At 33.2% G+C, this 16,320-nt stretch overlaps 1 protein-coding gene across 2 annotated transcripts in view; it reads left to right on the forward strand.

Moving 5' to 3' along the window:
• Positions 1-16,320, forward strand: part of LOC129005968 (uncharacterized) — a 104,016-nt gene that overhangs the window by 1,365 nt on the left and 86,331 nt on the right. For both annotated transcript variants that reach the window (XM_054435047.1, XM_054435054.1), the window contains exons 2-7: positions 2,528-2,620; positions 5,343-5,485; positions 6,714-6,848; positions 8,346-8,515; positions 9,196-9,294; positions 15,488-15,593. In XM_054435047.1, the coding sequence (XP_054291022.1) occupies positions 2,528-2,620; positions 5,343-5,485; positions 6,714-6,848; positions 8,346-8,515; positions 9,196-9,294; positions 15,488-15,593 (746 nt within the window). The remainder of the gene's footprint in view (positions 1-2,527; positions 2,621-5,342; positions 5,486-6,713; positions 6,849-8,345; positions 8,516-9,195; positions 9,295-15,487; positions 15,594-16,320) is intronic.

Consider the following 16,320-nt stretch of genomic DNA (forward strand, 5'->3'; position numbering starts at 1 on the left):
CGACACCGAATCGAATACCGATAACCGACATCGAACGGCGATAACGCTCTAGCGGCAGATCGCAAAACCTTTCTTTGACAGTCTATTCTATTGTCTATGGTTTCAGCCACTAGTCCCACTGATAAAAGTTATGCACGAAATGAAATGGATACAATAATTAGGCACCACTGTAGGTACATCTAAAAATATGGAAATCTAAAAAAATGTTATAAATACAAAACTTGGTAATCAAATCATTGTAATTTGTAATTGTTATACCTGTTAAAGCGGGTTAGAAGGACGAGTAAAAGGAAGTTTATCTATAATGTTTATAATTTTGTTTATTTATTTATCACTTTAAAACAGCACTCTCATTGAAGTGTACAAAAATTCCTTTATTTGTGTGATTTTATTGTTGGTGACAAGAATAAATTCGTTTAGTACAAAACAAGGAAAAGGTGTGACAACAATAAATAAAAAACTGTAATACATTTAAAAAATAACATTGATATATATTTTAATTTATCGCACATGGAAAATCAACATATTCTGGTAGATACATGTTAGTTACTTAAAAAATCTGCAAACTTGAATTTCAACTTTGAAAATAAAATAAAATAATTTGAATCCTTATCTGCTAGTGTTAAGATTGTTTCCATCAGCATCTACAATGCATGGGAATACATTCAGCATAAAGTAAACCTTGGATTCTTGATTATGTATAGATTTTCACTTTGCATACACAATTTCACTAAATAGTTGAATTATTTACTTCAAATGGTCAAGACAGCTTGTGAGAACCGAAATGCCTCTTTCACCCCTTTGATTACATCAGATTGCGGAATCCTAGGCAATGATTTTCAAACACTAATAAGAGCATTAGCTGAAAGATTGTCAGAAAAATGGGTTAAGCCTTACAGCCTAGTAGTCAATTGGATAAGAACGAGACTGACTTGCTCAATTTTAAGGGCAACAAGCATGTGTCTGAGAAGATCTCGGAAAAAATGGAGATCTGCTAGAGAATTCGAAGATGGAGCAGGCATCCAACATATATATATTGAAAAAATCAAAACTTTTAGTAATATCTGTAATTTAGATTAATTTGTCTTGTAATATTTATAATAAATTTCTTTCAAATTAGAAAAAAAAAATTATTTTTCTGTATGGTGTACTACAAAGGTCGTGTTTTGTTTACAATTTGTTTCTTGTTATTGCAGTCATTTAAAACCTCGTTTAGCCAAATAATATGATCTAATCATGAACAATTACTCAACCCCAAGTTATTTAATAACCCAGTAAAGCACTGATCAAGAAATTAACCCTATAATAATTTAAACAAAATTTTGTCGACATTTAACGCGTATTGTCACCGTACATGAACTAGACACAAAAAACGAGCTTCAAAATTTACAATGGGATGAGAAGTATACTTGTGTTGTTTAGTCTATGGTACTACTTACTTAATTAAACCATACAATTTTATACTTTTATTATTTTATTATTAATATTATTATAAATCATGTAATTACAATTTATGACTATGGAACAAGTATGTAGGTATCTTGTATATCTATGGTATGTATGTATATGTCTATCTGTCTAGTTCGATAAAACATATCTTGCCCCAATACAAACTTATTCGAAAATAGCCTAACTTGTACTGGTTGATAACACAATAATGCAAGGTCATTCAAAAGTAAATTAGTAAATAATAAATATGCTATACATTTTTAATTTCTAGCAAACAATTTACAAGTTAGAATATGCTGTATAGTAAGTAAGACTTGAAAATTTACTGTTTGAGTTCATGAGAAGAAAACTTATGAGTCTATTAAAACTAAATTAGAGTTGTGAAAAAATCCATACAGTATTTACTATGGAACTTCCTCACATAGTTAAAAAATGCTCAAACTCGCATTGTAACATTTATGATTCGGCTTATATTTCTCCAACAGTTTTATTAATCTGCAGAAGAAATTCAGTGTGCTATTATTGTGTCTAATAACATCCAAACACAAAAACCTTGCCTAAAATGGTACCTATCTTGACAAATTATTTGCAGTGGCCTATATTACGGACCGTGGCCCACTGGGTTGGTAACATTATTGAAAGTAACACGATATTTTGGCCGTAAGAGTAAATACTATTTAAGCAGCTACTGTCATGACAGAAAGGTCATATTCCTTTTAAACTAGATCACATTTTCATTTATAAGATACATTGATTAACAATGCATGTAAACGTCAATATTTACGTAACAGCCAATTTACAGTATGTTTTTCTCTTTGGAAATGCCACATCGAATGAAGCCACACGACCATATAAAAGAGGAGGTCCCTAACCGTCGATTTCGACGGGTTTCACCTAGTAATAATATTACGACACACACTTTATTCAAACAAACATCAGAAAAAATCAAACAATGTTTTCTTAGACGTTATACACGGTAATAAACAACAGTTTTATTTGGTAACAACCCAGATTTTTCTCTAGCATGTCTGTGTCTTTATTTCTCAATGTTGCTGTCACTCACAGTAGTTTTTTTCAGCACAAACCAATGGAGACTTCCCGTCAGGTGCGCATCAAGCTGTACGATGTATGCTGGCCTACAAGTCTCATGAAAACTGTGCTTCCCTACCAAGTAAGTAGGCTTATTTAGATATATTTTAGTTTATGGAAATACATTATTTGGTAATGTGTTTGATAAATAATGCAGCACAATCCATGTAATAGCGGCACTCATAAACTTATTGTGAATTAATGTTATTTGTTTACATTCCAAAAACTGATCCATTTTACTATAAAAAATATTTTATGCACTTAAAATACTTTATGTTTCTTCCTTCTTGTATAAAACCCAAGTATTCATGGCACCTTTAGCTATTGCCCATATCTATATTTTAGCTTATTAATAAATGTTACACACCCTCTCTTTCAGTTGTGGTTTTAGTAATTGGGTTTTTTGTGTTTTTTTCTTCTTCTTTTTTTGACAACTACCTTCTCATCAGAATATGTTTTTACCGTTATTTCTTCAACAAATAGCATTAAGACCAGGATTTTTGAAATTTAATTTATAAAAAATATTAGAGAATTAAGACACTATGGTAAACTTTCCCAGTTGGGTACAAGATCTAAAAAACTGATACTGTTTTTTCCTATTCCCTTCTTTGAATGTGTGCTGTCGGACTGTATTACGGGTGTGCAAAACATATTTGATGCTCCCAACATCAGTGTTACATTGGGTTACTAAGCTGTGCCTGTCGACCTTGAAGATTATGCTTATCTATCTCACAGTTCACAGAGTTGTCCTTCAATGGATATATCAGCAGTAGCTCATGTGTCACTGAGTTGCTCTGGACCTTTGAGACATTTACAAAGATAATGCAAATAATAAATATCTTCTCTTTAGATTTATTTATTTTTAATAGACATATTGATAAAAATAATCAAAATTTTTTCACTAATTCAACTTTTTTGTAAAATAATTTAAAAACGGAGAGTTATTGTTTTACATTTTTTGCTTTAATAACAGCATAGTTACTCATAAATACCCCCGCCGCAGCAAACCTGCAGACTAAGCGAATTTCAACTCGTCTTATTACATTTTTGCACAAATATTTCCATAAATAAGACATATTTTAATTCCCTATTTAAATAACATTAGATTAAACGAGTGCTTAGGTTTGCTGCTACGGGGAAGGTAAAAAGTGTTTTTTGACTATACGTCAATAGTATAGGATGAAATAAATAAATTTGCCAAATTTTATCAATATATATCCATAAACAAGTAAACTACAACAATTTTCATTTTCTCCATAAGAATAACATGGGAATTTTAAATTACTCTATTTTTTAATTTTCTCCGTGACCGTTAGGCATACAACAGCGCTTCAATATACTAAATTATTTCTTTTTTAAGCTCTACAAAACGGTCTAAAAAGAAATTGCAAAATTTTTTATTTTTAGGGTCAAAAATGGGAAAACCCCATTTTTACCCCATAAAACCCCCCATAAACCCCTGTTCCCATAGTCCGATCATGCTGGTTCGCGAACTCGTTCGAATAAACGTAGGTTTACACGTTTATACCAAATTTCATCGAAATCGGATCATTTTTGCTCGAGTTATCGCGCTAACGGACACATATATAAATATATATATATATATATATGAATTTGAACGATTAGTGTTTTTGGCCTCTGGGGACATCAAAATGAAAAAGTAAATCGGTCCCGCGCCCAGGTCTTACCATGAGACCTACGGTAATAGCTACTTCCCTATAGGGAAATTCGCTAAAACACAGGTAACGGACCAATGAGGTTCAAGGATTTTGAGAGAGAATAGGTGAAACACGTCGAAATTGACGGTTACTTTCAAGGCTTACAATAATTCATTTCACTGTGATAAATTGAGTGAAATTATACATATTTTGATCATTTAGCTTTGTTTAAAGAGTAATAAGTATAAAAACAAACGTCATCAGAGTTATTATTAGTATGTTATCTGGTATCTCTTCCTTTGGAAGAACCTTTAAATAGTGTTAAAATCGTATTGGTGGATCTTTTGTAGTTAAACACTTCCATTATTTCATCAGTGTAATGCAGATTATTCTATGATTTTATTTGAAAAAAATATCTGTTTGTTGGGAAGATATATGTTCTAACTTCAAAGGGAGGTTTATCCGTTACAGTGTAAGTTTGATTTTTCCTTTGTCACGTCACGTCAGTTCGTATCCTACTTCTGTGCCAATGAATAACTCTCTATCATAGTTTTGAGAAATTGGTTGAGGGGTTACTGTTAAAGCTGGAATTCCTTGACATGGGGGATGACAGTTAGTTGTCTCATCCTTATCAATTACATAAAGTTGTCAATATAATCTCTCTACGGAATGTTAGGAGTAGTGGAATATACTTGAAGTGAAGTTGGCTTTTCTTGAACTGATAGGGGCCTCCTCGTGGGGCTTCATTGGCAACAAATAATGCAAATGTCTGTAACAAAAGTTGTAATGACATAAAACAATTATATCTTAGTTTGTTGCATGTCAAATTCTCATAGGACTTCTTTACTTAATATTTAATACCTGTAGAAAACATTATTTTCATATCTTAACAGCACTGCTGGCTTCACTTTAATTAGTTGGGTGTTGACAATCAACGAATGTGCTTTTATTTATTGACGGATTTATTTATACATTTATTGCTTTACATCTTTGGCAGCAACTCCTTCTACTCATCTCAAAAAGAGCAACCTGAGGTTATTTTTAATGTCTTTTTTACTAATACTGTGTCCAGCCTGTTGTGTGTAGGCAGCAAGCGCGTAATGACTGTCTGTTATATTGCTACTAACACTGTTCAACACTTTGCAGAGGTGATTGTGCCAAGTTATCTGTTGCAAGAATACAATGACAGCCCTTCATCCCTACAAGAGGCTCTTATGAAGACTACTCTCAATCGACTTCCTGAGAGTCTTGTCTCTAACATACCAACTAGTCTTCTCTACCTCATCCCTGTGAGTAGTCCAAGAGTCAATTTATTTTACTGAATACCTAAAAATGTTAAACAAATATTTAATATAAAATATTTTAAGTCTTGGAAATACTTTATTTTGAGTAATCTGTAATAGCCGCTTTTGGTCCTATTTTTGTGTTTTGGTGTCAAATGAAAAATTATGAATACTTAACATGATCCGCAGAGGGGCCCTAGTCACAAGGAGTCGCTGTGATTGTAAAAACAATCACGATTATTGCCGCTCCGCTATCATGAGAGACAATTACAGATTTTGCCGCGATAGCTGAAATCTATCAATTTATGAGCATTAGCAATAATATGGTGATTTGGGGAGGAAAACTTTTTAGTAGTAAGGGAAACTGCCCTGAATGTTTGCACAGGGATTTGTTTACCTTTTCCAAACCAATATGGTTACAGATTCGCTCAACAGAAACACTTAACTACTCTTTTATTACGATAAATAATAAAACAATGATTCAAACTAGGCTTTGCCTTGCTTGTAAACAACTATATATCTTCCCATGAAATGTGTGAGATGTGTCACTCTCAGGACCAAAAGTGAAAAATACTATCTATACTAATATCATTGAGTATACACATGTGAGTTGGGGTGTGTCTGTTGTCTGTATGTCTGTCTGTCTGCTACTCAATAACGCCAGAATTACTGAACCGATTTAAATACGATTTTGTATTAAGGTAGCTTATAAGCCTGGTTAAAGGCCTATTCCTGTTCTCATATTTTCCTTGGGCTTCTAAAATTTCAATGTTTGTTTTTAATAATTTAAATAGCCAAATATTAATTGAAGTCAGCTGTAAATAATGTAATTTGACATTTCCAAGAGCGTTAAGAGGTACAGGTTCTGCTCGCGAGTTTCTAAAATTTAATGATTGTGAGAATAGTTTTATGAGTTTTAGTGTATGTTTTCATGGAAATCAAATCAAATCAAATCATTCCAGTATTAAGTTAGCGTATCATTTAAAAAAATAATTGTAGGAGTACAGTATTTTCATGCATTAGCGATTTTAAACCTCATCAGCTTTAAAGAAATATATTTTCATTTTCTTTAACTAAGAGGTTCAATTGAATTTTGTTTCTGAAACCAAAGGCTGATGTGGAACTATTTTAAACAACAGATTTAAAGATCAAATTGTTCTCTTCAGTGTTCTCTCCGTTGTGAAGCACTGGTACAATAGGTAGTATTTTATGTTTTTCTGTTCTTGTTTTTTAGAGAGTGAGGCTGGCAGATTTGACAATTAATCAGCTGATAGCTATCTTGCAAACACATGCAGATGATAAGAGTTTGGTCCACCAAGTGGCAACTTGTCTCCAGCATGATAACAACATGGTCAAGTTTATTGAAAAGGTATTTATAATTTCATAATAACTGACATATCAATTTTACCATTACTCTAGCTGTCAACATTTTTTAATAGAAATATTCACTCTTGCAAACTAGTGCAAGAGTGCAGGGCCGAGTACAGTTTGCCTAAACACTTTGACAAGGGTCATTTTACAGCCTGGCGGGGCAAGTGCCGGCCAGATATCAGTGACCGGTTCCACGGTGCGGCGGGTATGGGGGTGGAACTATCAACCAGTAGGGGTTGAGCAAAATGTGTTTTAGGGATAAAATGAAACTGTTATAACCTAACCTAACCGAACTTGCTGATAATGAAAAAATTGAATGAAGGATTACTAATCGAATCAATATTAATTTTCCATCGATATTAGGGTAGCCCAGTTAAGAAACTGTACCCGGTCTCTGTTACATCCTGCGCCTTCCACTAATACCCCTCCCCTGAATCACACTCTTACGCTCTGGGTTGTGAAACCACTCGGCCCCATCTGGTGGTTTTGACAGTTTATAATCCCTACGGCAAAGAATAGAACGGCACTCGCTCCGTTTACCCTAATGCAAGACATTCAGTTAAGATTGTTATCAATTAATCCTTAACTACTGTAGTTATTATTTTCAGTTTTGAGAACAAACACTTGAATATCAACGAAAATGCTTATTTTACCAACCCCATACTGTAGTTATCGGTAAATAATTTACAGGGTGTCTAGCAGTCGGGAAAAATGGGAAAGTCGGGAACTAGTATTGCATTTCAAAATGGTCTTGAAAAAGTGGGATTTAGTCTTTATTTTGATATCAAAGTCGGGAATTTTAATGATTTTGCCGCGATCGCACAAGACGACGATTACGTTTTCGTAACCGCAGGAGTCGTTGCTGATGGCATTATGGCCACCGGAGACAGAATTTTGCCATAATCAAGGAATACGAGGATGTCTACATGGCCAAAAAATGTTATTGAATTTGCGGCGATCGCGCAAATCGTTTCCGTGACCACAAAATCGATGATGATGTCTAAATGGCCACGTGAGATAGTCAGATTGTGTTAGCGATCGCAAAATACGACAATAATTTAAAAATTTTAGAAAATTTTGGTTATCAAGAACCGAGAATCGATACATTTTTTATCAACACTAATTGTTGAAAAAAACTAGTCTTGAAAAATCTGGAATTAGTCTTGAAAAGTCTTGAATTTTAAAATGGAAATAATCTAGACACCCTAAATTTAGTAACCCATGATATTTACAAGCCACATGTAACAGCCACTAACAGCAATGATAGACATTTATTTAAAAACAAAACATATCGAGATGGGTCACTTATTACTAAAGAAGATGATTTGACCAGCTGTTTGTTCTTTGTACCATGCGCATCTCTCCCAATGTGTTTCATTGCCATGAATCATCTGGCTTTCATCAAGTTACAAAATCCATTTCTTATATAGTTTCTTGTGGTTAAGTAATGTCAATATAATCAAACAGCATTGTTAACTCTCACTCTTCTTATCAGATTAATGGTTCTATACCAGAAGAAGCCCTGCAGATTTTGGCAGAGTCGATGGAGATCACAGATTTAACAGAGGATTTTCTTAAGTTACCTTTTATTGAAAACAAACCATTGTTAGCTTATCTAAGGCCAGCAGTGTTGTTAAACGTTGAAACAACCACATTGTACTCCATGTAAGTATTATCTTGTTTCTAATTTGTACAGATACTTTACCATTAAAATAAATTATTTGAAGCTGTTTTATATTCTAAAAATGTATTTATAGTGTAATTTTCCATAGTTAACATGAACATGGTCAAGAGAAAAAGCTGAAATAGTCTAATTAAATATACAGCCGCATAATATCTATATAGGCAAGCATGTTTCGTTAAAAGCTTTTTCTCAGCTTGTGCGTATCGCAGGGAAAATCTTTGCATACTGTTAGAAAGATATTTGTCTGTAATATGTTAAATATATCCAATGATGTTTAATGTGTGTGTAGGGGTTTTAGGGCTTAGAAAAATTGGGAGGTTAATGTTTATCTTAGTACAGTGTTATCTTAGAAAAACACACATTTTCCCACACACACTTGAAAATAGAAAAGATGAGTATGTTATTAAGTCAATGTTTTAGTTTCATACTTTCTAAAAACAAAAAGAAACCATTAAATTGGATTGCTCCGCTCAAATGGTTTTTATTGCTCTGAAAGCAATCCTGGTACGAGTTATTAATGGCCAAGGGTGATGATTAAATGGTTTAAAACTAATTACTGGATAAATCTAAAGTAAGAAATGCTGTAATTATAAAGTTCATTATAGCTAAGGAAGTAGGGTACATTGAATTTTCCATGCAATTAACGAAATTAAATTTTCAGATACAATGTTCTTCGAATGGCAGAATCCAAGCCACCTAAGAAACCAGCATTTTACTTTCTTACTGAAGCTGCAATAAAGCATAGAGCTCCTCTCTCCAAGTAAGAGTATTGTTGTTTGTTGTGTTTAGTTAAGCAAGGGAATAATATGATATAAATTTTAGATATGAAATTTTAATTTGCAAAAAAGATTTTTTGTATATATACTAAGTGGAAACTTGTTGATTTATATGCATATATAATTCCGTATTATAACACAAATCAATGAACTCTAAATAATTTTTCAAAACATACAAATTGTGTAGAATTTCATGAGGAAAAGAATGATATATAATACATGTACCTTGCTTCTAAAAAAAGTACATATAACAGTTTTTATTACCATATACATATTCGGTGTACAACCTAAGCCTAGTACTTGAATTGCATGTCTCCTCGGTCTACAGTAGTCACTAGATCGGTCACAGTAGTTACGATCAGACATCTTGAAGTGAAATCAACTCACATTTCAATAAAAAATCAAACTTATATAACGACAAAACACCGAAACTAACCAAACACAACGCGAAATAAACAACAACAGACGCTGGTAATAAGCAATTGCGTCATCATGACAATGTCGTCAGCTGATGCTTTATTTTCATAGAGTTTTAAGTTTTCCCAAAGGCGTCCAAATAGTTTGAAATTCACATCAATTGACAGATTATTCATTTTTGAACCGAATAAATACTATATTAACTTAAGTGAAATTTGTTTCATCTTCATGCAAAAACGGCGATTTCCGTTACGTTGTATTTCGGCCGCGGCGTAAATCGCCCGCTCGAGGGTTAATAGTTGAATGCAATTTATACAAAAATAATGGATTGATTTTTACAAACAATGTGTCAAAATGAACTCCTGAAGATCAACAATAAAACGTATATATGGTTATTTATACAGACTAATGTCAGTATAACTTACCAACTGCAAACAACTTTACTGTAGTATTCAATCTGATGATGGTTGTCTTGAAGATCCTCCTGAGATGTTATATACCCAAAACTTGAATTCCAGAGAATTTAGCAGCACACTACTCTCATCTTGACCCTATTGCGTATCTTTTACTGTTTACCTTCAAGGATGTGGCAAGTGGTATGCCTGAAGATGTAGAATGATATAGTATGGATACCTCAACTCAGTAAAACAGTTGCAGTCCGAAGACCAAATATTTCTCTACCACAGAAGAATTCTCACCAATTATTCATGTTGGTTAACTCATTTATCTATCCTAGGTATAATATGCGTAACATTTGCACACAATGACTTCAAAAACGGCTCCTAGATTTCCTCTAAACTAAACTGTTATGAATATCTTAGTTTCAGGCTAAAAACAATATCCATGGTAGCCACTGTTCTGGGAAAATTCTTTTTGCGTTAAAAACTTTAAATGAAATGTTAATATTTTTAACACTGGTCAAATGGAAAGCTAAGTAGCCAAGACAGCTTAACGGAAATGTAAATAAATGAATTGTAACATATGCTTATAACAAATCATCTATAAACAGTACAGTGGAAATGACTAAATACAGTACAAAAGAAAAGTACATTCCCATAAATCATTTGGCATTGGTTTTTTCATACACTTGGGGTATTTTATTAAGCAATAGGATAATTACAACTGTTCAAAATCATAGAATATTTTCAATTTTTAGAATGTGCAATTTTTAAAATACAAATTGGTTCCTCTGGTTTGAAAGATAACAATCAATAGGAAATCAAGTACAGTACATCCAAACATGTAATAACAGGTTGTTTTATCCAAATGGGTGAACTGTGATGTGTTTGATTGAATGTAATGTATTTTTCTTTAATAATGAGTCAAAATGTCTTTCAACATCAGTCATTTATCGACACATGACTTACAGAACTTGTAGAGTTTATGTTTACATTTTCCTTGCTCCTTGTTAACCCTCTGGCGGTTGTACTGTATTACATTGATACTTTTGTGTTTAGTTAAATATATAAGGCTAGTAAGCAATCTTTTTAGGGTAAATACTTAAGAACTGAATACTTTTGAGTGTATAGATTCCATTTAATAGCTTTGTAAACAATAAAATATTTGAGAAGCTTTTTTAAAAATTGTATATAAAAAACCTTGCATGGCATCTGGGTCCAGAATTGATCCAGCTAACTTCAGATTTGAAGGTGAGCACTAACCACTTGGAACACTATAACGCACTACAACCATTGACTATATACCATAACAGTGTGTGAACTCTCTTAGGCAACTTTACCGCAACTAAAGCGCTCCGTGTCCCACATAATAGTGTATCTGTGTTCCTCCTGCAGCTCCTAGCTACGTGTTCATGAACTACGTCGCCAATCGGCCGTTCGCGGTCCTCGCCTGAAATTCATGGCACTCATAAGCTTGAGCTGTCTATTATGGTATATAGTCAATGCTATAACCGCTCGGCTATTCACACAATTACTCTTTGCTTGTAATACCAGAGGCCATCAAGCAGCAGTTTTTAAATCCATTTGGTCACAAAAGGAAACATCAAGCCTTGCCTGATTTATCTTCAGTTAACTAATCTATAGTGTAATTTGTTTAATCTGTGATACTTTCTGCCTTTCTTTTAGAACATCTGCAAAATAGATCTTGTTGTTTATAAAACATCTATACCTATTAAAAATCTGTAATATATTTTGTCTTAGGAGATTTCTTCAGTTTTGTTTTAAGTTTTTGAAAGATTAATTTTTTTGTTACTCAACTATTTATACTATGTGGAAAGTGTTTGCTGTACAAAGAAGGGCTAAAAAGAATCGATCTTATCCTCTGCAAGAAAACGGATCTTATGACCTCAACCGTTTTGACAAACTACCAAAAATTGATACTGTATCCAGAAGAAAATTATCTTTGTGTTTACTTTACATACTTTCATGTTCAGCAGTTGGGTTTATAATGGCTGGTCAAATTACAAACCGAATTAAAAGTTAAACAAAAAATTATCTCAGAGAACTTTTTAACTTATTTAAAGGGTGAGTGCATCATTCTGTTTCATATAAAACACATCATATTAAACCTTTTGTTCTGTCTAGTCTATCACAAACGGTCTTTTAAGTAACCTTCAAGCCTGATTGGAATCTAATTTGTCGCTGGTTCGAATAGAAAGTGTCAATCATCTAACACAAACAAAATTAAGTGTTCCAACAATCTAGTTCATCTTTAAGCTTCCCACTATCGTGTCATGGTTCTTTGATTATGATGGACTGCAATATATTATTTGGCATTCACAGTAAACATGTTAAGGTACAATTCTGTAAGCCTACTCAGTTTCAGATCACCATCCTTACCAACAATTACTGAATCACGACTTTGGGCGTTGTAACCTGTGAATGACCGTTCCACTAATTAACTTGGATAAGTTTTCTTTAAGAGTTTTGGAAACGATATTTTATGTTGGATCAAAGTTCTTACTAGGAAACAAAAATTCTCATTAGAAATCAAATGGATATATACTATAACCAGAATTTGAATGTGGGTTAAGGGTTACGGTATGAAAAGTGTCCATTTCACTAATAGGTGGCGTTCGAAGCTGCATCCACAAAATTGAGCGGAGTCATTAGTATTCGTATTATACTTTTGTCGACCTTTTTTGTCGAGCTTCATAATTCTTTTTACCTACAGTTTTATAAAAATATAAGACAACATTTATATTTTATAAGTAAAGACAAAATTTGGGTAGAGATCAATATTGGGGTAATTAGATTGGCTTAATATAGCTTTGTAATGAAGGGGAGTAAAAACACAGGGATGCCTTCTCAAAGACCTGCATTTACATTTTAAGTTTAAAACCTCTGGGTTTAGTCATAAACTTTTTCCCATACAGGGTGGTACAGTTTCAGCTAGTGATAGCCTATAAATCAACCCTTACTGTTTTGGATTCTACCATTTTGCCTACTGATGACTGCATAAGAGGACTTCATGTAATGGTGATTATATACGTGAAAACACGAAATATATATCACTCTCTTAAATCTGAGACCTTCATAACTACTAAAACATAACTAACTAGCCAACTAGGTGAATATACTCAGTAAAACAATTTAAATTTTTTTTTACAATATCAAATTTATATTTACTTAAATGAATCGTAATTATGACCTTATTTTGTTTTTAATGAATGTGAACAATGCAAAATAAAAAAAATGTTACAGAAGTTATATTAACATTAACATTCAAATCAAATCAAATCATTCTTTATTTTGTAATATCATTAAGAATAATACAATGGCGTCAATAAAAACACAATAATATAACTTAAAACTAGTAGGCTACAAGAGTTTTTTTTTTTTTTTTTTTTTTTTTTTTTTTGCTTAACAATATCATGAAAAATTTATTGCAAGTTAATGGTTCAGATCGGATTCAAGGAATTCCTTCAAGGAGTAGGCAGGTCTGTCTATCAGCCACTTGTGAAGTTGTGTTTTCAGCGATTTTCCCTTCAGTGACATTCGCATTGATTCCAGCGTAACCGATGTGTTAAACGTTAATAATTTTTACAATCAATTGGAAAGTGATCGAAGAGTTTTGGGTAACATTGTTGTGCTTCCTAGAGGTCCTTGTTGATCTTGATAAGATCAAACTATTTGCTACATAGCGGCATTTCAAACACATAATAAAATCCACAATTATTCAATTAAATCTGTGTATGGATTATATGTAAACTTTGTTAACGTGTATGGTTTTCATTCAAACTAATTCATACTATTTCATGGAAACTAATATTAAAAATTCTGTTTTTCTCAAGTAAGCCTATCGAATAAAAAAACTCAATATCAATATTATTTAAAAAGCTGTATGTACTACCATTTAAACACGTCAACGTCAAATTTGTTCACATTGAAACACGTGGTCCTGTTCTTGTAAAACCCCACAAGATGCATATCCTAATTCACACACCAACAATTCATCGCTAATATACGGGCTACTAAAAAGATTACATATAAGCTTCAAGAAATCCAAGTAAGCTTATGTCTCCAAGTAAGCTTAGGCCTACAACATTTCAAACACAACTTCAACTGTTAATTTAGTTGGATGCAATGAAAGCAAACATGTTTGTTTTATTATTCAAAATTGAACTGTAAATAAACATTCAAACAAGATGTTGAGGCTATTAGTATAGGCCTCGGGTACGATACGAGTGGCGAGCGGCAAGCGGCAAGTGGTAACCTGATTGGCACGCAAGCGTAACTACGATACAAGCGGCACATTTATAACGCTCATCAAATTTTCACAGTTTTATGAGTCAGTTTAGTGGAAAAAGGTAAGCTATGCTTACCTGCAAGACGTATTGCAACTTTTGTTGCTATCTGACAATTGTTTGCCTTTAAAGAAAAACTTAGTTTTTAGAAAAACTTTAGCCCTAACTTGGTCCCATACGGTACTTTTCTGGTGACTGCTGATAATTCCACAAACATTCCCTGGACTGCACCCCACGTATCGACCGGTTTGTTGACCATGTTTGTTGCTGTTTCCCTGTCATTTTAGGCCGAACTGAAGCATGTCTCACCTGAGCGGCGAGCGGTGTTTTTGCAAAAATCTGTTTTGACTTGGAACCATGAGCAACGCTTAGCAGTGCCGCTCGCCGCTCAGACGTATCGTGGCCACTCTCAACCAATTTACACGCAACTAAACGAGACCCGATGTCAGAGCGGCGCCGGTCATGACGCTCGCCACTCACCACTTGCCGCTCGTATCGTACCCGGGGCCTAAGATTCAAGCTATTGTCGTTTACAAAATAAATTACAAAATATTAGTTGGATAAAGCTCTAATCTATAGCTAATGCGTACCAAACTGTTTTGCAGCACCCTTTTTTAAATTTCCACCTTGCTTGATTCAATTTTTATTAAATGCTACCTGAATGAAGCATTCAGGTATCCTTGCCAATAAGGTATTCAGGTATTTGTTGTCAATAAGACAAGACATTTAAACCAATTTTTAGACGTTTAAGTTTTATAGTAGCACAATCAATATAAAATATTTTACTTTTTTAAGCAAAAAAATTTAAAGTACCGAAATGTTTATTAAAAACCAGGTTGTTTTGTGGGTGCATAAAGGGATGTGGTACTGCAATATGATGAACAATAATAACTTATCATTATTTATGTTACACACTGACTATATTTAAACTAACTGATAGTTGATAAGTCTTAAAAAAACTGTTAGGAGATTTTATACGAGTTTTATAAACCAACTTTATCCATCCATTCTATCATTTTAAATTAAAAATACATTTAATGTTTCTTTATTCCCAGGCTAAAAGGATTTGTTTTGGGGCTAAATCCAGATCAGTTGTTGAATGAAAACATCTCCTTTGATGTCTCTGTGACAGATTTCAGATTAGATCTTTCTCTTCTCCAGGTAAGTATGTGAGATTTTGGTTGTAATCTGTTTTCTGAAATTTTGTTGCAAACCAGAATCCCGCTAATCAAAACACCAGATAGGAAAACTAATTACGTAATTTAAATTTTTAAAAAGCTACATTACTGTTTTAATATATGAACCATAGTGTTCAGCCCACTGGGAACTGCTCAAATCAAATATTACATGGGTTTCAATTGGAACCAGACATTTGGAATTATTTTGGGTGCACACAGAACGAAATAAAAGGAATTTTCACCTAAAGCCTTATAAGGGGCTGCCATATCATATTCCAGTAATTCCCGCTTTACTTAGCTATGACAATTGAACAAGCTAAGGGCCAGGCCATAGTAATTCATTGCCTTTTGGCAATTTTCTTACGCCGTCCATTCTTTAACAGCGTTCCGGTTGGATTGCTGTTAAGATTTACAATCATAAAAATACTTTGTTTTAATTTTGTGTGCAATTTTACTGCTACCTTGGCTAACAAAAATCCAAATAGGATCTGGTCCCGATAAGATTGGATTAACAAGACTCTACTCTCTATGTTAATTGTCACTAAGTTATCTGTCTAAAAAATGAAAAATTCTGAGGATCTTTTTTACAACTATGTAGGCTAAACTATCCTAGTGAAATAATTTACAGAAAAAAAGCTTGGAATACTGCAAACCTGCATAACAATTCAATAATCCCATATCCCAAAATGTAAGATATGGTAACACATTAG

This window comes from Macrosteles quadrilineatus, unplaced genomic scaffold (genome assembly GCF_028750875.1).
Source record: "Macrosteles quadrilineatus isolate MER2022 unplaced genomic scaffold, UCM_ALF_1.0 Scaffold_1__1_contigs__length_201487025, whole genome shotgun sequence".
NCBI lineage: Eukaryota > Metazoa > Arthropoda > Insecta > Hemiptera > Cicadellidae > Macrosteles > Macrosteles quadrilineatus.